At 47.3% G+C, this 23,626-nt stretch overlaps 1 protein-coding gene across 1 annotated transcript in view; it reads right to left on the bottom strand.

Moving 5' to 3' along the window:
* Positions 1-23,626, bottom strand: part of LOC147717638 (E3 ubiquitin-protein ligase TRIM39-like) — a 190,283-nt gene that overhangs the window by 134,527 nt on the left and 32,130 nt on the right. The window contains exons 3-4 of the mRNA XM_086920539.1: positions 22,292-22,387; positions 120-350 (exon numbers count right to left, since the gene is read on the bottom strand). Of these exons, the coding sequence (XP_086776665.1) occupies positions 120-350; positions 22,292-22,387 (327 nt within the window). The remainder of the gene's footprint in view (positions 1-119; positions 351-22,291; positions 22,388-23,626) is intronic.

The following is a 23,626-nucleotide window of genomic DNA, read 5'->3' as shown; positions in this document are numbered from 1 at the left end:
CCTAGTTTATCCTTTTTATCACATATCGCTCCTGTTGGGTCCAGGACACAAAGTTACAGCTTTCTGACACGAAGAGAGGTATGCTGATCTTGTTGTATCGATGTATAACCCTTCCTTACCTGCAGTAACTCCACACCCTGCTGCTGACACTTGGATTCAATCTCTGTGATCAGGCTCCTAAGGTCAAATTGCTGTTCTTCTAATTTGGTTAATGTCTCCTTGATGCTCTGCAGATTGTTCTTCTCTTCCTGCTCCAAGTTTTTTAGGTAACAAGCGTTTTCCTTCTCCAAAAACTGCTTGAGCTTCTCAAATGCATTAGCAATTCGCTCTCTCTGGCTTTTGAACTTTGCCTGCAACATAAGAATGAATAGCGTATTCACATTGCTAGCACTTCAGAAATGTGTAATACGTTTATCAATGGACTCTGGGGCTAATCCACTACACCATTTTCTAACATTCACTGGCTGATTGAAGGCCATCATATTACTCAGTTTCAGTTCAGTTTAAAATGCTTTATTCGGTTTATAGAACATAACCATATAAGCAGACAAATACGTAGACATATCGTTCAATTAATTATTATAAAAATCATCAAACAGGTTAACAATAGTCCACAATTAATTACATATCCTCAAAATTAACATATGAAAATAATTCCTTTTAGTACTAAAATCAATTGCAGAATTTCCCACAAAGTGACAAGTGCAAGGTAATCATGTATAACACTTATGGGTCCTATAGTACATAAAATTAAACTTTTGCAAAAGTAATCTACAACTTCTTATTGTAGGGCATAGTTGATACCAGAGACTGCCCCCTTAGTCTAAAGTCAATACAATTAAATAGAGCTTGACTTAACTACAAACATTTCCTGAAATAAAGACCAAATTTACTTTGACAATATTATATTATGAATGTACAGACAAGTCAAATTATTTAAACACAGTCAGTGATATTAAATAACTATGGATTTCCTGGCAGCTGTACATTTCAATATATATGTCGCCACAAAAAAGCAAATATCTGGATTTTCGAAAGAGAAAATAAAATTCATTGCTGCTTTGGTGGAACGAACATGATTTTTTAAAAAGATTGGTTTTAAGTAAAATTTCCTATAAGAATGATAAAATTCACAATAAAAAGTGGCAGCTACTTTGTCTAGAAGTGTTATCGCACGGGCATACGGAGTCTGAACTAGATTTCATTTTAGGGACGGCTACTAAGTGGTGTACAATGCCCAGCCTTAAACGAGTTAGTACAAACCGGTGGGAATTACGGGTAACAATTGAAAGGTAGGACTGGAAACCTGTATTTAATTGGAGATCCCGGTAAAAGACCACAGTCTGTAACTTCCCAGAAAGCTTCTCACGGTAATCCCTCTTGTGTGTTAGAAACCTTATTTTTATCTCCTTTCTAGAGATTAGAGCTACATTCTCTGGTTCGAGATAAGTGTTACATCCGAATAAGAGGTTGTACCAGTAGTGGATGTATTTGAGCCAGGCATTACGGGATACATGATCAAGCCTCAGGCAGTCACGAATAATCTCCTGTGTAAACTGCGTTTCTGTTTTGGCCCAAATAGAGTGCCATAGCAGCAAAGGACGTAATGCAGCCACGTCAGTGATATATTCAATTCCTACCTCCTTATGTACAAGTTCCACTGATGCCGAGGGGGGTACACACAGTAACTTTTTAAGAAATGTGTTTATCTCCCTGAAGTACTGGGTTATGTTGATGACCCCACACCCCCGCACCGTATAACGCCGATGAGGTGCATCTTACATTGTAGATGGCCATCATGTCTTTAATACTTCTCACCCCTAATTTAGAGGAGAATCTAAAAATACTGTTAGTATTCCTACACATCTTTAGGCTAATGTTGTCGAACTCATGTTGCCATCTGCCATCCCCTGCAAATGTGATCCCGAGATAACAAAAAGTTTTAACTTGTTGCATCTTGACCTTGTCGATAAAAAGAGCTCGCTAACTTAGCCTTGCTCCCACATGTCATCACGAAAGTCTTGGATTTATTTACTTTAAGTCTCCTGCTTTCGATAAAAGTCATGAAATTGTCAATAAGACGTTGTAACCCGATCTGTGTGCGTGACAATAAAACAGTGTCGTCCGCATATAATATAGGGACCGCTTTCCCTCCTATAAGTGGTGCTTCCGCAGGGATCTGCCCCAGAGTTGAGTCAACCGGATTAATAAATAAGGAAAATAAAAAGGGTGCTAGGACACAACCCTGACGGATGCCTCTTAAAACTTTAAAGGTGGGGGTACATTCACCAGAGGGTCCATAGCGTACTTTACATGACAATTTCTCATAGAGCCTGGCTAAAAAGTGTATAATTTCCCTGGGTGCTCCTAGATCAATTAAAATGTGCCATAAAATCGAGTGGTCGACAAGGTCAAAAGCACTACTCAGGTCCGCAAAGCAGAGAAACAATGTACCATCTTTAGCAGTGGTATATTTGTTAATTAGGAGATCCAAATTAACGCACTGCTCTAAAGTCCCTAACCCCTTTCTGAATCCGTATTGCACTTTTGTTATAATTGCATTTTCGGCAGCCCAGATTTCCAACCTTTTCAACATGATCCTACTCATTAGGTTTCGACTGCCGAAGGCTGCGCTCTGCGCAGCTTTTCGGCTCAGGCGAAATCTATTGTTTACAATATGGGCTTCAGGAACGTCCCCCGCTATATTGTTTACAATATGGGCTTCAGGAACGTCCCCCGGCTCCCATTGGCTAGCTCCATAAATGGAGGCTAGCCATTGGAAGCCGGATCTGTCCGTCAAAGCCGGACCAGATTTGGGGGCGTTCCCGCGATTTTTTCGCTCTCCGCCTCTGCGATGTCGTCATCGCGGCAGTTGGCGGAGTTTTTTTTGTTGTTGTCCAGGTTTGTGTTCGTCATTCCGCGGGGGCCCGCCGCCCGAGGAAGTCCAGGTGAGTGCGTTCCTTTCCCGCCCCCCTCCCGCTGTCTGTTCCTTTCCCGCCCCCCCTCCCGCTGTCCGTTCCTTTCCCGCCCCCCCCCCCCTTCCCGCTGTCCGTGTGCTCGTAGGTGCTTGTTGCCCTATCTGGCCGCCACCTCGCATGCCGTAGCAGGTCCGCTGAAGCCGCTGGTCACCGGGGTTCCGGTGGTGGTTGAAAAGTTGCAGCTGCTTGTTTTCCCTCTGGTCTTGTTTTTGGCCATACATGCGGATTAATTACATCAGAGTGCATATATTTTTTACAAACAAAGTTTTGTTTTTTCACTCATAACTTGTGGTTATATGCATGCTTGATTAGGTGTGCCTGCTTGTGTTTGTATATTCATACGTTTGGTTGTGTCCGAATCACATTGCTGTTTTTCCTGGCTTTCTCTTTGTGCCTGAATGTGTGTGGTATATGTCGAAAAGTCAGTAGCACACATTTTCCGACGTTCACTGTAACGTGTAGTTTTGGCTGGCCACTTTTGAGCCCTGTTGGAGCGTTGTGGGGTGCATAATTTGCACGTCTTGGTTGTCATGAGTTACCTGTGAACATTCACGGACTCCGTGTACAATAAGCAAATGTATAAGCCTGGCAGACCTTGCTTTGCTGAAGGCACCCAGACCTATCAACACCCTGTTACCGTAGATAGTCCTCCTCTTGGTTTCCCTTCATTGAGCGAGCGTAATAACCTAGAACGCTCAACTATTAGTCTACCAACCTAACGGACTAACCATTACGGCTATGTTGTGCGCACTTTCTTGAATGCTAGAGTCTAAATTACATTTTTGGCCAGTTTCAGGAAAACACTGGCACTTTAAATCGAAAGGGATAGGTTTTCTAGAAAGAAATGATTGCATAGATTACCTAAAAATGGGATAATGACGAGCATCCCTACTAGTGCCCTGTGATTTCAGCTAGACACATACACAGCTTTCAAGGAAACCACATAATACACCAAAACATAATTTCCTATTTTTTGTTATTCGAACATGCATGTTCTACATTTCTGTTGCTAAAGTGTGGTGCTTGGAACACTTTAATAATATAAATCTAGCTTCAACTTGTGGTATTAACAAATGTGAGAGCTGTGAGAGCTGTGTGGGCTGTGAGAGCTGTGAGAGCTGTGTGGGCTGTGAGCTGTGTGGGCTGTGTGGGCTGAGAGCTGTGTGGGCTGAGAGAGCTGTTGGCAATGTAAATAACAAAGACATTTATGTAGAAGTTAAAAAAAAAAAGAGAAATGTCATGAGCAATGCCAATAGCTCTAACTTTTCCAAAGGCAAAATCAGTCTGGGGAGAGGCAGGATTATCGCCCGGAGGAGATCCGGATAGTGAGGCAGCGGCATCGAGCAGAGACCAACTGGGGTCACGGGGACACAGCGTGCACCCGAGGAGACCTTGCGGGAGCCTATGCTCAGCAGCCTTCCTGCGCTGGACTGTACCGGTAGGTGTGAACGCTTTGCAGCCCTGTTGGGGAGGTGAAGCCCGGTAACAGTCTGCTTTGGGGGAATTGGAGTCCCGGGGTGGCATTGAGGCACGCATCCTGCAGGTTATCAGCTGATTTTAACCTGAGGACCCTAGTAGCTACTTACCCCCCCACACCACGGACTTGAGCAAAGTAGTGGAGGCCTAGTGGTGCAACGCTGTACTGTGGGGTGGGAAACCTTAGCTCCCCCTCCTTTCTTAACTTCAAGGCACCATCTGAAGGGCTGAGGGCGTCAAACAATCACACTTCGCCCCGTTGCGAATGCGGGGGACAAAGGCTTTGCTCTCCGTGAACCCTGTGAAGTGTGGTGGAGGGTGGGAGCCACATATCCTTCAAGGCCTACATAGCCTGAGGTAGTATTGCATCACAGTTAGCGGGTCAATGCATCTACGTTAAATATCGGCAGTGTTGCGCCGGCCCCTGACTGCAATTACTCCCCGCGAGGCCGGGCCTCTTCTACGCGACAACATATTGTGTCTGCCGGATCCCTGTGTAAGCCTACTTAGGAGTATTTCTACGTGCAAGTCAACGCCACAAGGCAAAATGGGGAAAGCCGATAAACAGCCAAAGATAAATTTCGAAAAATGCTCTTTGCACCTACAAGAACCTTTTCCGTCATCCTTAACTGTGGTTCCGGAAACACAACTGGATTTTGATCAGGAAGACGACAGAGTGCTGATGCTGCGTGAGGTGAGAGGCAGCCTAAAAGCTATTGACACAAAGCTAAACAATATGGCAGACAGGATGGACCACAGGTCGCAAAAACTTGATAAACATTAAGGCCAACTGGACATGCTGGAGCAGCAGGTTTCAGGTACTCATTAAGTGAATTTGAGAGCCTAGCGGCATACGTACCAGAGTCCATACAACCCTCTGTTGAAAATATAGAGGACGCCATTTTCCGAACAGGCCTTGAGGGTAGTCCCTCCGTCACCAACATCAATTTAACAATCAACCCAAGAATAAAAACTCCCCCTCCATGTCCTCCCCCCTCCCTGGTGGTGGTGATGGCACAAATGAAGTAGTGGATAGCAACAGTGCTGCTATAAGGCAGAGTGGCAGACCCGGGGCTCTGACCGCTCAAGAGAGGAGGTTTGCGCCAACGAATTTCCAATTTGGGATGGGCTAGATCTGGAATAGGTGCATGGCCCTTACGGAGGACGGACAAACTGCAGAAGGCAAACCTAGCTAGATCGGTTACAAGTGGGCCCAGTTTACGTTCAAAAGTCTTGTAACTGTCTCGGAAGATATATGCAAGACGTTCCATAGAGAAGAGTCCCCATAGGCGGGCATGCCACAGCGACGTAGCTGGTGTGTTGTTTTTTTACCAAGCTGCCGCTATCGCAAGTTTCGGTGCTCCTAAACATGTCCACATGATTGCCTTGTCAGCTTTGGTTTGATGTTCTATCTCCGGATCTCTAATACCCAATAGAGCCCCCTCAATGGTGGTCGAATCGGGTATCCCAGTATATCCTTAAGATGAGAAAGTATCTCCTCCCAAAAAGGCTGAATAGCTGGGCAATCCCACCAAATGTGGCGGAAATCCCTCCGCAGGCTTAGTAGGATAGAGGTACAAATCTAGCAAAGTCTTATAGTGTGCTTCTCTCAGCGCCACAGCCTTGTTGTGTCTAGTGATGTCACCCCATAAATGTTTCCATTCCTCCTCAGTGATATCACGCCCTAGAACCTGCTTCCAGAAGGACATGTAGCACGCCCTGGGTGCGTGTAGTGCAGTCAACAACATGGTGTAGAGTGAGGAGATGGTGCCCTTCATGAAACCAACCCTGTGAACCGCCATCTTCTCCATGACCGTTAATTCCTCAGTCACGGCGCCTCTAGTGTGTGGTAGTTTGACCCAGTGTTTAAGCTGGTGGTAGTGTTCGCTATGGGGGATTAAAAACTCTTTTGCAATTTTTAAATGTCAGGATGTCATAATTATGGAATAAGTCAAATCTTTAGGCAACCACCCTCCCTCCAGCAGTCAAAGGGCCCTTCATGCAGTGCCGGTGGGAACACCAGATGAAAGTCAATCGGGGTATATGGGGAGGGAAATGAGGTCCACCCTCCCTCCTTGTGACCGGATCCCAGATCGTCAGAGTAGTGCGTGAGGGAGTGCTTATGTAAGTGTTCTTAGACTGGTCTTTCTTTGGCCTCCACAGGAAGTCTCAAATGGAGCGTCCCACAATCGACCTGTCCATGTGTAGCCAGCGCTTGTCGTACTCTCGTGCAGACCATTAAGCCACCACTCCTAGCTTTGGTGCTTGATCGTAAAGTGTGAAGTCCGGTAGAGCCACCCCACCTTCGCTCTCCGGTCGCCGCAGTACCTGAAAAGTGAGACAGGCCCTCCCACCTTGCCAGATGATTTAGTGACTAGGGAGCGCAACGGGGGGGGGTATGGGGGCAGTAGATCTCCGTCAAGTTCAATAGGTAAAGCTTGAAATAAATACAGAAGTTTTCGGAGGACCATCATCCTAACAGCGTTGATTCGCCCAAGCCAGGAGATGTAAAGAGGCGTCGATCTCTTAAATTCTTGTTGCAACTTGGTCACCAGAGAGGGGAAGTTGGCACTGTATAGATCTCCAAGTCTGGGCGTAAGGTGAACCCCCTAGGAAAGAAGAGTGTTTAGCCCATTGCAGGGACGTCTGCCCTCTCAATCTTGTCGCCTCAAGGGCGGGGAGCATGAGATTCAGTATAGAGGATTTGGATAGGTTCACCTTAAATCCGGCCACTTGTTCATAGTGGTTCAGCTCCTCCTGTGACGCCTTGAGTGAGGAGGCTGCTCTGTGCCACTAAAGTGTATTACCCGAATCTCCTCGTTGGTCCGATATGTTACCGCAAGGGGTTTGATGCGGAGGGCGAATAAGAGGGGAGAGTGGGCATCCCTGCTGCGTGCTTCTGCTAAGCACGAAGAGGAGCGAAGCGCTTCCATTGACCATCACGCATGAGCAAGGGCGGTAGTAGTTGGCTTTGACGATGTTGAGAAAGACATCACCGAAGCCATATTTCCTCATGGCGAGGAAGAGGAACGACCAGTCTACCCTGTCGAAGGCCTTTTCCGCATCAAGACCCACCAAGATTGCCACAAATTTAAATTTAGACGCCTTCTCAATAAGATGTATGGTGTGGCGGATATTATCACAGGTTTGCCATCCCTTTATAAAGTTTGATTGGTCAGGGTGGACTAGGTCGGGCATCAAAACCTCCAGCCTTGCGGAAAAGATAGCGGAATAGAGCTTCGAGTCAAGATTGATATTGCTGTTGTAGGTGCCCATCTAGAGATGTACCGCAATAGAAGGTCCCAAGTCGCCGAAGAGGTTGGCCTTGGTGTGGATTAGCTGACCCCCCTGGTCCCGTATACCCCCAATAAATTTACGCTCCCGTTTCACACGAAGTTGATGTGCTAAGTGTGGATCCACCTTATTGCCTTGCGAATAGGTTGACTGGCGTTAACTTCAGTAAAGGGTACTCAGCTCTATTATTGTAAATAGCGAGCAATTTGCCTGGTAGCGCAGTAAGTTGCAGCTGCAAAACACGCGTGGGTGTGGCTTTATGTGCTGTTTCAACTGTGTCTAACTACCCCTCAAGGGCCACGCCTTCCTTTGCCCGGTGTTTATTTAGGACCGAGTTAAGTTGAATGCATTTACCTCGCAGCACCGCCTTAAAGGCGTCCCAATTGTTCTGTGGGGATGTAGCCTGCGGGCTATTAAGAGTAAAGTAATCCGCGATAAATGCCCTCAATTCCTTGCGCAGCGTTTTGTCACGTGTGATCGCAGCTGGGACATACCACCGCAGTGAGTTCGATTTGGACCTGCCCCAGGACAAACTGATGGTGATTAAGCTGTGATCGGAGGCTGATCTCTGCAGATTCTGCGCTGCCCCACCATTGTCGGACTAATGAAAATAAGTATATCCTAGAGTACGTCTGATGGACGTGGGAGTAGTATGTGTAGTCTCTGGTAGTGGAATTCATCGTTCGCCAAGCATCGTAGAGGCCTAGAGTGTGCATTTTCTGTTTGACCTCTTTGGAGAAGCTGTTGGTGGTTTGTGAGCTGTCCAGTGTTTCGTGCCATGTCAGGTTGAAGTCATCTAGCAACACCACTGGCAAATCCGCTTCTCAAGTCTAAAGTGGTAGATAGGAATGTTGTCTGGCCCGAGTTGGGTGCTTAGAGAGAAACAAATGTGCATGAAGTGCCCCTCAGCCTCCCCCTGACCATTATGATTCTCCCATCTCTGTCCGTCTTGGTGGCTTCAGGTTGGAACTTATTAGTGCTGTGTTAGAGCAGTGCCACTCCATTGTGTTTGGTACCTATGGATGATGTGTAAATTAAAGGATATCATTTGAGCCTTAGCCTATTGACCTCAGATTTCTTGAGGAGTGTCTTGGAGGGCAACCACCTCGCACCTGTGGTCTGCAAGGTATTTCCATATTCTCTGCCGTTTGGGGTGGGGGGTGGAGAGTTCAGCACCTTACCATTCCAGAATGCGATCGAAACCATCAGGCAGACCTACCTCCCTCATTCCCCATGTGAATCACCTTGTTTGAACATGCAGAGTTGCCGCCTATCGAATTAGAGAACATTGGTGGTCAGCGGTGAGGATCAGGACTTGCATTTGTGATCCACATACAATAACTAGTGAGCTACTAGTGAGTGTAGGCCTAGGCACAACCACATATGTTTTGATTTTGTTCTATTGTTGATTGTAAATGTTAGTTATGTCTACAACGGGTAGGCCAACATCCAATGCTTCAGAGGATCTAATCTTTGAGGAAGAGAGGTCCGAAACCTACACTGCCAAACACCTTAAGTCTTTTTGCAAGCGATTCAAAATCCCTGTTGCGGGTCTCTCTAGGAAAGAGGAGTATCAGAAGGCCCTTAATGCCTGGTTAGAAGCGAGAGAGTCCGCTAGGAATGAGGGAGAGAATGCTGGAGGGCAGCAGGATGGCAAAGTGGATTTAGTGGGAGGTAAAGCACTTTCCAATCCAGGTACTAGTGTGTCCTCAAAGGGTCTGTCTCCAGAAGAAATGGAGGACAGGGAAAGAGATAGGAGGCATAGTTTGGAAATGGTCAAATTAGAAGGTCAGAAGGACCTAGAGAGTACAAAATTGGATATTGAGAATAAAAGGTTGGCATTTAAACTTGAGAAAATTAAACTTGAGCATCAGAGTATCAAGGCTAAGAGTTTAGAGATATCCCCCTCTGGTGGCAGCATACCTTTAGTACCTACCGAGAGTAAGAGTTTACATACTCAAGGATGTCATCAAGGATTTCCATAAGAGTGAGGATATTGGGCAATTGTTTTCTTGTATTGCAGATATTATATGTTCATGTGGGATTCAAATATTTTATCCTGAAGAAGGTGTTGGCTCTTTAAATACTAGCCCACCGAAACGCGCCGATGCATATTTGAGTGAAAATACGCTAAGTCTGTGAAGCAACAACTCTGACCACAAAAGTGATACATGTGTTAAGAGTATGATCACGGTTTGACTATTGTATTTTCCTCATTTCAATAGGAACCCTTTATTCCTTACTTTTGTTTCCCATTTTTGTGTTCATATTGTGTACAGTCGTATATTTTTATGTGCATCACTGTTATTAATTAATAATGTACTGATGATAGGGTATATTGTGTTTCTAATATTTACTTGAATAAACTGTACAGTTTTATGAAGTTACTTTTACATTTCCTCTTTGTTCATCTTTGAATTTGATGTTGTGAATGCAAGTATATGTTGTAGGAAGGTACCTCCTGACTATGGTTGCCCCCAACTTTTTGCCCTGTGTTTTAGCTGGTTTTGGACATAGTCGACCTGGGACCCTGCCAATCAGGACCCCAGGCCTACTGCTCTCTCTTTAAAATGGATTCCATGTACCCTAGGTACATTTCCAATTGGTACTGGGCCACCCTATCAGACCCTGTAACTCAGGGCATGGGTGTACCCAGGGCTGCCAGGGGCTGAAGCATGTATTATGCCACCCCTGGCTGGCCTCCTAAATTTGACACAACTGGCTGCATGACAGCTGGGGCAAAGTCGTGTAATCACCCTTTGCTGTAGATATAGTATACCTATATCTAACCCTAAAAATGGACACACAGATTCCTATCAGTCACTCCTATGGCAGGCCTTGACAATCCTGAAGGCAGAGTGCTTGGAATCGTGTGAGATGGTGCTCTGGCATGAGCTGAGCCTGTCTGCAGCTTGCGGAACCAAGTCCTAATAGCTGTTCCATGATAACGCATACCATATACTCTTAAGTGCATTATAATCCCCGCGGTTAAATGCTAACTTTGGTATTGCTTTATCAAAACATGTCGAGTAAGGTGTCATACGAATTGGAATACTAACAACTCGCCAATTCTGGCGACGGGGTTAGCATTCCACCCTTCTAGAGGGACACGACATGTATGTAACTGTGAACCCCTGTTAAAGTTAACTGAAGCCTCAGCTCCACAAAATGGATGCTGCCACCACAGACACGAGTCTGACCCCCTGCAGCTGGGAGTCCTTCCAGCGAGGGGAGCCTGGACAAAGGGTTTCCTGTCAGGGGCGGTGCTAGCACCGTCCCAGACATGGTTTTGTGTATCCTGGGTAGGCAGGGCTTTTCAGGAAGGTGACTGCTGAGTGGCACCCCGGTGCTCACTACGCATAGGCCGGTCTGAACCAGTTCCAGGGGCACACCAGCCCCTGGCCTGGGGAAGTCCGGCATGGCTGAGGGGTGTAACCACCCCCCACCTAGTCCCACCCATAGGCAGGACCTAGTCACCGGGTCAGCCCCCTTTTTTAGTATAAAGATGGGAGCGGGCCCCCTGTTCAAATTAGATCATCTTTGGAATCAAGACACGACTTTCTGCGAAAGGACTTCAAGATTTCTTCCTCAAGATTCTCCCTTGTGGCTAAGGAGTAGTCTCCCTGCATCCGCAGGCACCATCCTAAGAACACTGCGGTCTGCTGCAAGTCCTTCATCACGAATCCGACGACCCAGCTCGACGAGACCCGGCTTCCCTGGCACCTCTGACCTCTACTCACCTCTACAGCCAAGCTGAGAACCGTGAGTGCGACGAGACCTCGAGGGAACGACGATCGCCAAGACTGCACAACATCTTTACTGCAAGCCCACCGTGTCCTCCACGGGTGAGTGCTTTGGGGTCCGAGAAGCCCCGACCCTGCGCAGCTCCAGCACCCAAGATCAGCCTCCCTGCATCTCCACGATCTGCGTGGGGCCCTTCTGCTGTTTGCTGTGCACCGCGTTGTTTGGCTACTAGCCGGCTGGCTTGTGGCCTTCTGAACGACGCCCGACGACATCACTGCTGCTGGTCTGGTTGCTCCAGACTGGCCCTTGCTTCCTTCTTGAAGAGAGGCACCCCGGACCCTCCTGGTCCACTCCAGACGCCATTTTAGGTCCACCGCGTGGGCTTGAATTTGCCAAGGCTTTGTTGCCCAATCCTGGGTCCAGCGACGCCGACAGCTTCTATCTTCGTGGGACAGCTCGATCCTCCTCCCTGGTCGCCGACAACGCCTCCTGGTCCGTGAGATCTCCGAGCACAGCGTCACCCACTCGCCTTGTCGAGGTGGCTACCATCCGGTGCCCTCCTGGTGCCCACTGACTACTGGCTAGTAGTCTCGAACTTGGTCCCCTCTGCTTTCAGGTGTCATCTTCCATCGATCCAGGCTTGGATCCACCGAACTTTCTTCACTGGTCGCCTGCCAGCAACTTCTTTCTTCCAGGCTCCTGGTCCGTCAACGAGGATTCCCGACGTCCTTTGAGTCCTATGCAGCTGCAGTCCCTGGGCTAGGTAACTTCGGCATTTCGGTGCCCCAGCATAGCCTCATTATCCAAGGGTCAGAATCTACTTTCGTTTTCTCCCTACCAGGTCGGGTTCGCCCGAGAACACTAACTTTGCAAATTCTAGCTACCATAGACTTTGTCCCGCATCTCGCGTGAGAGTGCACACACTGCCCCCGAGTCCCCTGGGTCTCCTTGAAGTAATCTAACGATTCTATAGTCAAGTCCTAGCGATTCCAAAGCCTATTAGTACTGTACTTACCTGCTAGTAATTTCGCATTCCACTTTTCTAGTATATGGTTTTCCGTGCCCCTCGGGCATTTGTATATACTGTGCTAACTTAAGTATTTTTGTAAGAGTTTTGGGTTGTGCTTAGTACCCTGTCCTCATAAAGAGTACAGGGCTGTTGTGATCTTTAATAAATAACTGTTTATTTTCATAACACTTGTGTGGTGTCCTTTCACCTGGTGTTCAAGGGGTATATGTGGTATAACAGCTGGCTTAACACGCCCTCTCGAGTCTTTAGCCTTAGACTGCTCGTATCCACGCTACTAGGATAGCTGGTCTATAAGGTTGACTTACAACCAATCATCAATAAGGGTTGCTGGACTGATACATAGTGTTCACTAGAATAGTGACCACTGCATATCAGGCCACCTTCTCACATATGTGATATAGAACTCTACCCAAAGGGGAATCCCTGTTCTGACACTTGTCTTTTTTTGGTACCCTACCCCTTTGGCTGTTGGGTCCCTCCCTTTTACTAGAGACAACATAATGGATAGCCATGGTGTCCCACCTGGTCCCTGAGAAGGATTTGGAAAGCGGGGTTGTGAGGATGCTTTGCGATTGCTGGGAAGGATACCCTGTTGGATCAACCTGTAGAGAGCAGCATGCTGTATGCCCACATGATGACCAGATCTGGTTTGACCCCAGAAATGTATAGGCAGAAGTTTAGAACCTGCAAGAAGTTAGAGGGTACCACTTGGGTTGAATATGTGTTTTTTTGGCAGAGCAATGGATCGCTGGGTTAAGGGTAGCAAACTGGAAACTTTTGAGCAACTGTATGGTTTGTTTGCATGGAAGCATTTATCTAGTAACTTTTCCAGAGCTACGCCAGCACCTTATTGATAGAAAGCTAACTAACCCTAGGAAGCTTGCTGAGGAGGCGGACCGCTGGGTGAGCACCCGGGTTAGCAGGGGTCCTGTGGGAGACTTCGCCAAAGGTAGGCAGGGTCCTACTCTTCAAGTAGCTGTGAGGCCAGCCATGCTGGTAGAATGTCTGTTGGACAACGATTAGAGAACTCCCCGTGGGCTACGGTAGAGAGGAAAGCTCACTTGGAAATGTTGGGTCTGCCTGAGAGAGCGTGCACGACCACTCAGTCCATGGCAGCTAGTAAGGATGTTCAGAAGGACTTCGAGTCTGAAAGTATGGCCCAGGCCCCTGCCTTAAAGAGAAGGGGTAGGGGGCACTGGAAACAGGCCCCCATGGTTCACGGTTCAGGACGGAGCAGACCTCGAGGGGGATGCCCTGGAGCCTACAGGGGAACAAGTAGCTGAACTCGGGGACCTGCCTGAGCTGACCCATTGGCAGCAGGAAGGAGGGCCAACCAGGGAGGAATTTTGTGAACAGCAGAGAACGTGCCCTTCTCTTGAGGGGCTGCCGCGACAGGCTGCAGCCCAGGCAGCAGATTTATTTATTTATTTATGCAATTTTATATAGCGCGGACCTTACCCGAAGGTGTCAGAGCGCTTCACAAAAGGACCAAAAATGACATACAGGAATAAAATACAAATGCAGACAATAGGTTACATGGATCAAAAGTGACACTAGTGAGCAACCAAAATACATGAGGTAGCAATCGGTGCATTACAGGAGAAAAAACGGAATTCAGTTTTGGAGGGATTTAGAATCAGTTGATGATTTGACATCCAGTTTTGAATGGAGTCGAGAGTTGAGCTAAGGATAGTGAGATCGTGGGTGGAGGCAACTTTGAGGTAGTTTTGAGTGTCATCTGCGTAGAGGTGATAGTTGATCCCAGATTTACTAAGGAGATTTCCCAGGGGTTCTAGGTAGAGGTTGAACAAAGTAGGTGCAAGTATAGAGCCTTGAGGAACACCTTGACCTACCGCCAGAGGAGATAACAGGCTGTTCGCTATTTTGATCATTTGGGATCTATCTGAGAGGAAGGAAGCAAACCATTTAAGCACAGTACCCTCCATGCCCATTCTCTGTTGCAGAGTGTTGAGGAGAGTGTCGTGGTTGACAGTGTCAAAGGCTGCAGAGAGGTCAAGGAGAATAAGGAGACAGGACCCCCCCGAATCGAGTATCCTCATCGCGTCATCAATCACTTGCAATAGGGCTGTTTCAGTGCTGCAGTTTTGGATGAAGCCGGACTGACAATTGTCAAGAAGATCGTTGTCCCTGATATAGCGAGAGAGTTGTTTCGCTACACATCTTTCTGTGATCTTCGCAAGAAAGGGAAGGTTAGTGATGGGGCGGTAGTTATTGAGGTCATTCGCATCAGCAGAGGGTTTTTTAAGCAGAGGGGTGACCTGCCCTGTTTTGAAGGAGACAGGAAGGGAGCCTTGGCAGAGGGAGAGGTTGACCAGAGTGGTCCAATAGGACAGTGAATGGGAGTAGAAGTCGATAGCAATGGCACTAGGGATGAGGTCAAGAGAGTGGTTGGAGGGCTTTGTTTCGAGGATACATTTGAGGAGGGCATCTTCAGAGATGAGGTCAAAGTTCTGCCAAACGGCTAAGGATTTGCGCTCCTCAGGAGGGGTAGGGTGAGCTACTTGAGCCACGAGGGATTTCACTTTTTCGTCAAAGAATAGAGCAAAGTCCGTTGCTTTCTTGGGAGAGTCCTCCAGCTTGGAGGATGTGGGAGAGTGGTTAGGAATCTTGATTAAATCGAAAAGTTTTTTGGGTCTATTTTTGGCAGAGTCTAGGAGAGTTCTGAAGTGCGACGCTTTTCCAAGGAAGATGTTCTTCTGGTATTTGGATCTTGCAGAACGAAGCGTGGCTAAGTTATCAGTGGAGGGCGCTTGCCTCCATTGTTTCTCCAGGTATCTTAGCTGCTTCCTTTCTTCATAGAGGGATTTGTTGTACCAAGGCGCTGAAGGAGTGGGCCTAACCTTTTTGCTTTGGAGAGGAGCGACCTTATTGATTTCGACTGCAAGGACTGAGAGGCATTGGGAGGTGAGTACGTCAACATCTAGGTTCGGGTCAAGCTTTGGAAGTGATAGCAAGGATGATTCACAGAGGGAACCAATGTCAATATTTTTAACATCACGGAACCACGAGGTAGCCCTCTTAGGTTGGCCAAGAGTTATAGAGTGTGAAAAGTGAAGGGAGAATGGGATGAGGAGGTGGTCAGACCAGTCAACATGGGTAGTGATAGAAAGCCTGTCTGCTTTAGAAATAACAAGGTCCAGGATTGAGCCCTTAAAGTGTGTTGACTGTGTGCAGTGTTGTATAAGATCATTTGCAGAGAGGAAGGAGGCAAGCGAGCTCGCAGAGGAGTCTTGCGGTGAGCCCCAATGGAGATTGAAGTCCCCCACAAGGGTCTGATTATCACTTTCCGAGAATTGGTCGCTGATGAAGTCAGTGAATTCTTCTAAAAACGAAGGGTCGCTACCCGGTGGACGGTAAATGACATGGAATCTGAGGGGTGAGCGATGGTGCAATTGGAGCTCAAGAGAAAGGCCTTCGAAAGTGCGGAAAGAGCTGAAAGGAAGAGCCTTCAGTTGAAGGGAGTTTCTAAAGATGACTGCAACACCACCCCCAACGCCGTCGGTTCTGTCTTTCTTGAGTATAGAATAGCCTGTGGGTAGTAGGAGATCAAAGATAGCGTGTGAGGTGTAGTTGAACCAGGTCTCTGTGAGGAAGAGCATGCAAACCTTGTGAAGGGTGATGGTATCGGAGATTTGAAGTTTATATCTTACTGCTGATCTGCAATTGTGGAGCAGACAGCGCAGCTCTGTCAAGACTGTTTTGGTGATGGGGCTACTTGGGCTCTGCAGGGTGATTGGGATGTTAAACCTATACAGGGGTGCTCGGGAGGGTTTAGGTGGAAACTTTGTTCTGACAGAGGAGATGGTCGGAATAGAGTAGACAATAGGGTAATCGGGAGGTGCAGGTTGAGTAAGGGTGGCATTCGAATGCTTGTGTGAGATAACCAAGTTTGCCGATGAGGGGTTGGGCTTAGTTATAGTGGGGTGAGGGGGTGAGGTGCAACTCGTGGGATGGTGCAGGTTATCCACAGGAAGGGGGAGGGTCGGGAGGGGTTGCGGTGGGGGAGTGCCATAGGGGTGTAGGGTTCATGAGTGGGGAAAGGTGGGGGTTGATAGTTGGATTCAAAGGTGGGGAAAGGTGGAGGTTGAGAGTAGGAGTAGGTGCGTCAGAGGCAGAGGGGGAGTTGTCAATGTTGGAGTTGCAGGAAGGACAGGAATTAAGGACATATTTAGGAGAAGATTGGTACGGATCCGGGCGGTATGGTAGAAGGAGAGGGGATGATTGAGTGGAGTTATGGGAATGTGGGAGGTTAGGGAGGAAAGGAGGGGAAGTGGTCAAAGTCCTGTCATCGATAGGAGGTGGCTGTATGGGAACGGGCATCTGGCCTAGAGAGGGGGGTTGGGAGAAAGGGAAATTGGGGAAGGGGAGTGGTTCTGCTGTGCCAGAGGGAGGGAAATGGAGACGACTACCAAGGGGGGAAAAGGGGTAGCACAGCATAGCTGGAGGAGAGGGTGGGTGGAGAGAGATGCGATGGGTAAGAGGGGAAATCGGGGCGAAAACCGTGGGGAGGAGGGGGGAAGAGGAGAGGGGGGATGGGGGAATAAGCTGTGCGTGGTGAGGGTTAGCCTGGGTAGAGGGTTGGAGAAGAGGTGTACTCACAAGGGGGGTGACGGATAGGAATATGGGTGAGGTGAGGAGATTGGGGAATCGTGAAGGTGTAGCTTGGGCACGGCGCGTATTAGTTAAAGGTAAGGCTGAAGTGAAGAATGAGGGGGCAAACTGAAGGGGGAGGAATAGATGGGGGGGGTGAAGGGAAGGGGGCCTGCCTGTGATTCTCGAGAGTGCATCGTAATGGTGTGTAGGGGAGTCAGGGGAGGAGAGAGTGAGTAGTGGGAGTAGCTAGGTGAGGAGTTAGGAGAACACCCAGTTACAGAGGAGGGGAGTAGGGAGGGGAAGAGGTGGTCAAAGAGCGAGAGACAGGAGTCTTTGCCTTGTATCATAATAGTACCGTTGTTATAAAGTGAGATAGTGAGGTGGCCATCGAAACGCGCAGAAGGGGAAATTTTTAGTTGTTTGCCATGAGGGATGGAGGAGGAGGAGGTGACGTTAAGAGAATGATAAAAGCTTGTGGACCAAGAGGGGGTGTCGCGAGTGAAGAAGATGAAGTCGTTGTTGAGCCTCCCAAGATGACCATTGTAAAATTGATCAACAAAAAGGGAATCAGGGAGACGTTCAATAGTGTTATGTTTCAATCGTTTTGTTGAGGCTTTAGTCTGGCCGGGAGGATAAACGATTTTATAGCAGTTAATTCCAGCCTTACCTCGAGTAGTGGCCATGTTGGGAAAATGGGCTGGAGGAGGGTGGGGGGGAAATACGACAGGTATTACTAGGAAGGCTGAGGAGATATGTAAGAGGGCAAGAAGGAGGCACATAATCCAGATGTTGGGTGAAGAAGTCAGGACTAATGTGTCGTCCGGGAAGTGGGGTGGGTATTTGTTGGGCCCTGCATCAAGGTATGGCCTAGCGTTCTAAATGCCTCAGAGACTCCCAGGCCACCTCAGCAGGGGGGCACAGATGTCCTGAATGCATGGTTCATAATGTCCAGGCTGCTGGCGACGCAGCGCGAGTCATAACACAATCAAACAAAACTGTCTGCATTGAAAAAAAAAATTGTCTTAAGAGAAGCAGCTGGCACTACTTGCTGCACAGCAGATAAAGGCTTAAACGGAGCAGCTGGCACTTCTTGCTACTCAGCTGAAAAGGCCTAAACGGTGCAACTGGCACTAATTGCTACGCAGTTGTAGAAGGCCTAAACGGTGCAGCTGGCACTACTTGCTGCACAGCTGAAGAAGAGGCACCAGCATCCTCCTGATGGTCATGCGGCTTCCTTCACGGCCCTCCTGACTGTTAGCACAGTGCGACAAGGTTGGGGAGATGAACCCAGTTATAAAGGTTAAAGGGCCCAAAAGGTTCCAGCCTCGGGTTCCCATGTGGTCCGCTCTTCTGCGTGTCACTGATCAGTCAGGGTCGCATCTGATCTATTGAGAGAATGACCTCCTTGACAGCGAGCCTAAGGTTGCTGAGCCTGGGTCAGCCCATGTGCTGGTGGTACCCTAGTGCTTCAGAGCCTTCCTACTGGGGTTGGCTCATGAAGTGCCATTGGGCAGCTCTGGGGCAAACAAAGACCTTTGAGAGGCTGGTCACCCACTTTCATTGGCCCAGATGTGCAGGAGCTCAGATGCTCACTGCAGGACATGCAAACCTTGCCAGGCAAGTGGGAAGAGTGGGCCCACTCCAGCCCTTTCCAGTAGTCAGTACCCCATTCGAGCGAGTGGGCATTGACATTGTGGGGCCCCTGGACCCCAAGAAAGCCATGGGCAACAGGTTCATCCTGGTCTTGGTGGACCATACCACTCCGTACCCTGAAGACATCCCGCTTATGACAGCGACGTCCCCTGTGGTAGGACGGGCACTGATGGGGATCTTCTCCCACGTGGGGTTCTGCCGAGAGGTGGTGTCCGACAGGGGGACCAGATTCATTTCCCAATACATGAAGTCTGTGGGAGTACTTTGAAACTTTCATCCATCTTGCTGAAGCAACTACCCATGGGCCCGATTTGATCTTGCCTCCTGCTGAAGTCTCCGGGACATTAGACTTCACACATCAGTGCCTAGATTCCTATTTGAGGGGGATTCAACCACAGGTGAGGCCTCTGTTGAGAATTCCGAGGCGGCTGGTTCTACTACGGGGAATGCGGGCTAAAAGCCATCGTTATCGCTAATGTGGGCCGGAGGAGCTGTTGCCGCTGAGAGCCCGCTTTTGCCCGTGCTTACCAAAGTCATCGCTATTGTGGGCCGCCGCAGCAGAGGAGCTGTGCCACTGAGTATCGATCGATCGAGACAAAACAGCAGGGCAGGCAGCTCTACAACGAAGGAGCGAGTAGCGATCATAACAGTGGCTTCACTGCAGCTCCAAACAACCCAATCAATGCTGACAAATGGGGCCAATAAGCAGCGTGGAGCCCAAGCAGCATCAGGCAGTGGAGGGACAGACCCAAGTCGTCCTGAGTGATGAGCCTGCAGGTAAGGTGAATAAAACAGACGTATTCTTCTCCAAACAGGTCTCTGTAGATCCTTGTGAAGTCCAGTGGGCAGTATTATCCAGGTAAAGCTGATGGGAGGATCGGAGGGGCGGTTTCTGCAGGGATAACAACCTCATAGGTAAACCCCAAACCAGGAGTTCCTCCTACGGAGGATTGAAATCTAGATTTTTCACAACCTTAAAGACACAAAGACCATGATTACCCCCCACCATAACATTGTTGCCCAACTCAAGTGGAATCAAAAGTATTAGCTATATGTTCTTGTTTTTTTGCATTTTCAGAATAAGAAGTCTTGTCTGTTTGAAATTGTTAACGGTGAACCGTTTCCCACTTAAGTTTAAGTTTTTCTATGGAGTTTTCTTGTTCGCAGGTCCAAAAGAAGGAAGATGGCTACACGTATGGGGACTTTGTATGTTCCTTGAAGTTCTATATACTTCAATTGTTGCTGCTGTGAGCTGACAAAAAAAAGGAGATGTGCATAATCTTAGCCTCCGTATCTTTAAATAAAATCCTGATTTTCTGCCCAAACAGGTTGTGAAAATTCTAAATTGTCACAAGTTGAAGGAGTGGTTTCTAGTTTGCTTGTGCAATGGGGACAAGCACTCTGATACCAAGACGTAGTCAACAGGCAAACACAAATACAGCACATTACTCCGTGTCAATCTTGTTTTCAATTTGGTGGTTTCTTTATTTTATAGCAAAAATACAAATTTGCTGTTTTTCATCATTTCCCAAAGAATCCCTAGAAAGATCTAGGTAAAATATAAATCTTTCAACAAAAAGTCTTAACAAATTGGATGTTTAACTTAAACATTGCCTCAATTTATTTACCAACTTATGTAGAGGACATCATATACTTCACCTCGTCAATATGAAGACACATTTATTATGAGTGAAGAAATATAAAATTCGTTACACCCTCGACTCCGCCCTCTCCATGACCCAGCAAGTCAATGCCGTCTCCGTGTCCCGCTTCAACACCCTCTGCATGCTCCGCAGGATCTTAAAATGGACCCCCCCGCCCCCCGGACACGAGAAAACCCGTCACCCAGGCCCTCGTCACCAGCAGACTACTACGGGAACGCCCTCTACTCAGGAACAACAACCAAGCTCCTGAGAAGACTACAACGAATTCAGAACGCCTCGGCACATCTGATCCTCGACGTCCCCCGACGCAGCCACATCACACCCCATCTGGGAGGCCTACACTGGCTCCCCGTCAACAAGATGATCACCTTCAAACTCCTCATCCACGCACACAAAGCGCTACACAACACCGGACCTACATAACTCAATGACTGAATCAGCTTCCACACCCCCACCCGCAGCCTCCGCTCTGCCAGCCTCGCCCTCGTGTCAGTCCCTCGTATCCGGAAAACCACCGCCGGCGGCAGATCCTTCTCCTACCTGGCCGCCAAGACCTGGACACTCTCGCCACCAGCCTACGACAGACCCAGGACCTGCTGGCCTTCAGAAGACTCCTTAAGACCTGGCTCTACGATCAGTAGCAGCACCCCCACCCCCCGCACCTTGAGTCCCTCACGGGTATGTAGCGCGCTTTAGAAATGCAGTGATTGATTGATTGATTACAATGAAACTTAACAGTGTGACACTTTTATAAAATTTGAAAAATGAATACATACACATACCTCAATATTTCCAAATACTGTATTGTGAGTGTTAAATGGACTGATTTCTTGATCTTAAGGACCTCGGCCTTCAGCCATCATTCCTCTATAGGATCATGGAACTCCTCGGACTCTTGCATATAACGTATGTCAAGTGTACTGTATTCAATACAACGTGTTTATCAAGAGATGATGTTCATAAATCCACAACGAGTAATGGATGCTTCTTTCTGGATGTCTCAGAAGCGATGTGCCAGCAGTCCTCAGACAAAGCAATTGTGGTTTGCTCTGTACGGTAATCAAGGGAGATTGCAGCGAAAGCTGGAGCAATGCCGAGACTGTACCAGTGACCAGGTCAAATTACACAACTAGGCAAATATACCAAATGCCAGGAGAGATACTGTGCAGACCTTTTGAATAAGATGAAAAAGGGCATTATTGCATTCGGGTTTTAAATTAGGCTGCCTTACTTCACTAGCTTTCATCGGTGGATTTACACCAGAGAATGGTGGTACCATCTTCTGAAATTCCAGCCAAGCTGAACATCAATGACAAGCCTTTGACGTCCTGGTTGTTAAGAAGGGTAATGAATGGAGGTGTAGGTAGAAGCTGGAGGATACAGACGGTACCAGTGACCGCTGGCAGACTACAAAAACAGGCAAATAACAGAAAAGAAACTAAATATTCTATTGAGACACCCCCTGGACATGTTGTAATATACTTTAATATCCTTGCTAGCATTGTCCTTGGACTACGAACATGCACTCGTGAAGATAGCTAAACATACATTACGGATACTGTTTGAAGAAAAGAAAAAAGATCTGGAAGTTGATCAACTTTACATACATAACATCCAAATAATAACTGTCAAACAAACATGTAGATGCTTTAACTGACATTATGCATTTAAGTTTCAGGACATTGTCTGTGATAGTTTCAAAGCATAGACAGGACAACCCAGACCCACGTATAGTGGACGCCTGACCCAAATGCTCTGGTTATGCTGGCAAATGTTAAAGAGAGACAATGTTTTCAGTTCTCACACCATGCTACTGGAATATCAATTACTGTCCTTACTTCTTGCTGTTTCAATTTGATCTCTTCTTTTCGATGCAGTGCAAGCATATCCTCCAGCTTTTTCTTCAAAGTGTCAGTATAAATATGAAACATTTCCTAAAAGAAGAAAGTCTATATTTTAAAAACCATACAGATATTGCTAAAGACGTTTTATATATGCCAGAATCTATGCTGCTTATACTGAAGCATGGAAGATTACGCAAGTAGAGACTGCAGAAAGAATACGAGAAATTGATTGTATTAATTTAGAGAAAACTCTCTGTAGTTGACAATGGGTTAACGACTGTCGTTGAGGATATGTTCATTGGACAGCATAGTGTCTTCTGCCATAGACATCAGGGAACAGGACTTGGTCATGTTGCAACATGGTCAGTCGCAATTAATTTCTATCATGCTATTAGGCTGGACGTTGCAAAACCTTAGTTCAAGCTATGTGCCTTGGCGTTTAATCAATACCACGTCACTGTTTTCAGAATTCAATCTCATTGATAAACAGATCAAACTGGCACAGAGGGGAGCAGACTATACGGTGCTGAGCATTGAAAAACTGGAAAGATTGCCATTTACGGTAGCAGAAAAGCCCACTACTGAATAGATTATACATGGAACAATCACTCTGCCGGTTACAATTTTCCATTTTCATTATTGCCTAAAACACATACCAGCAGGCACATATGAAAGGTTGGGTAAAGAATACATCAAGACATGCTGGGAATTACCATACACACACAGAGGTTGGAGTGGGGGAAAGGAAGTGTTTCTTAGTGGTAACAACTGTGCAAACGCACTACGCAGTTTTCTCCTTTGTCAGAGTATAAACTTACATGGGACGGGGCATGCGATGGGTCTTCTAACAATCTATCCTGACATCTGCAAGGTTCACCAGCTGCAGTGATTGATACAATTTTTGGACAACTTTCAAATGGAAGTCACCTCATGTTGAACGATCACAGCTGCTGTGGCATGTTGACAGGCATACCATATCTAATAACTTTCTAATGGGAATTATTTAATGTTGAATTATCACAGCGGATGTGGGATGTTGCCAGGGAAAGCATATCTCGTAACCGTGTCAGCCAGGGTCACTTGCTGTATGCAAGTATTATTTCCTAAAACCAAGACAGACAGGGAGTCGCCTTTATGGCCTTCACTGAACATCTCTTCTATACGAATTGATACTTTAAGCAGAATGAAAGCTATTCTTTTGCAAAAAACTGTGCCACTGACCTTGGCCAAAGAGACCTATGATCTGCAAGTCGCAAGGACTTCTACAGAGATACATGCTCTCTTAACTACAAACTGCCCTATACATTTCTCAGAAATGTTAAGTCGTAC

The sequence above is a fragment of the Lissotriton vulgaris genome, chromosome 5 (assembly GCF_964263255.1).
Source record: "Lissotriton vulgaris chromosome 5, aLisVul1.2, whole genome shotgun sequence".
Lineage (NCBI taxonomy): Eukaryota > Metazoa > Chordata > Amphibia > Caudata > Salamandridae > Lissotriton > Lissotriton vulgaris.
This window is presented reverse-complemented; position numbering and strand designations above follow the sequence as displayed.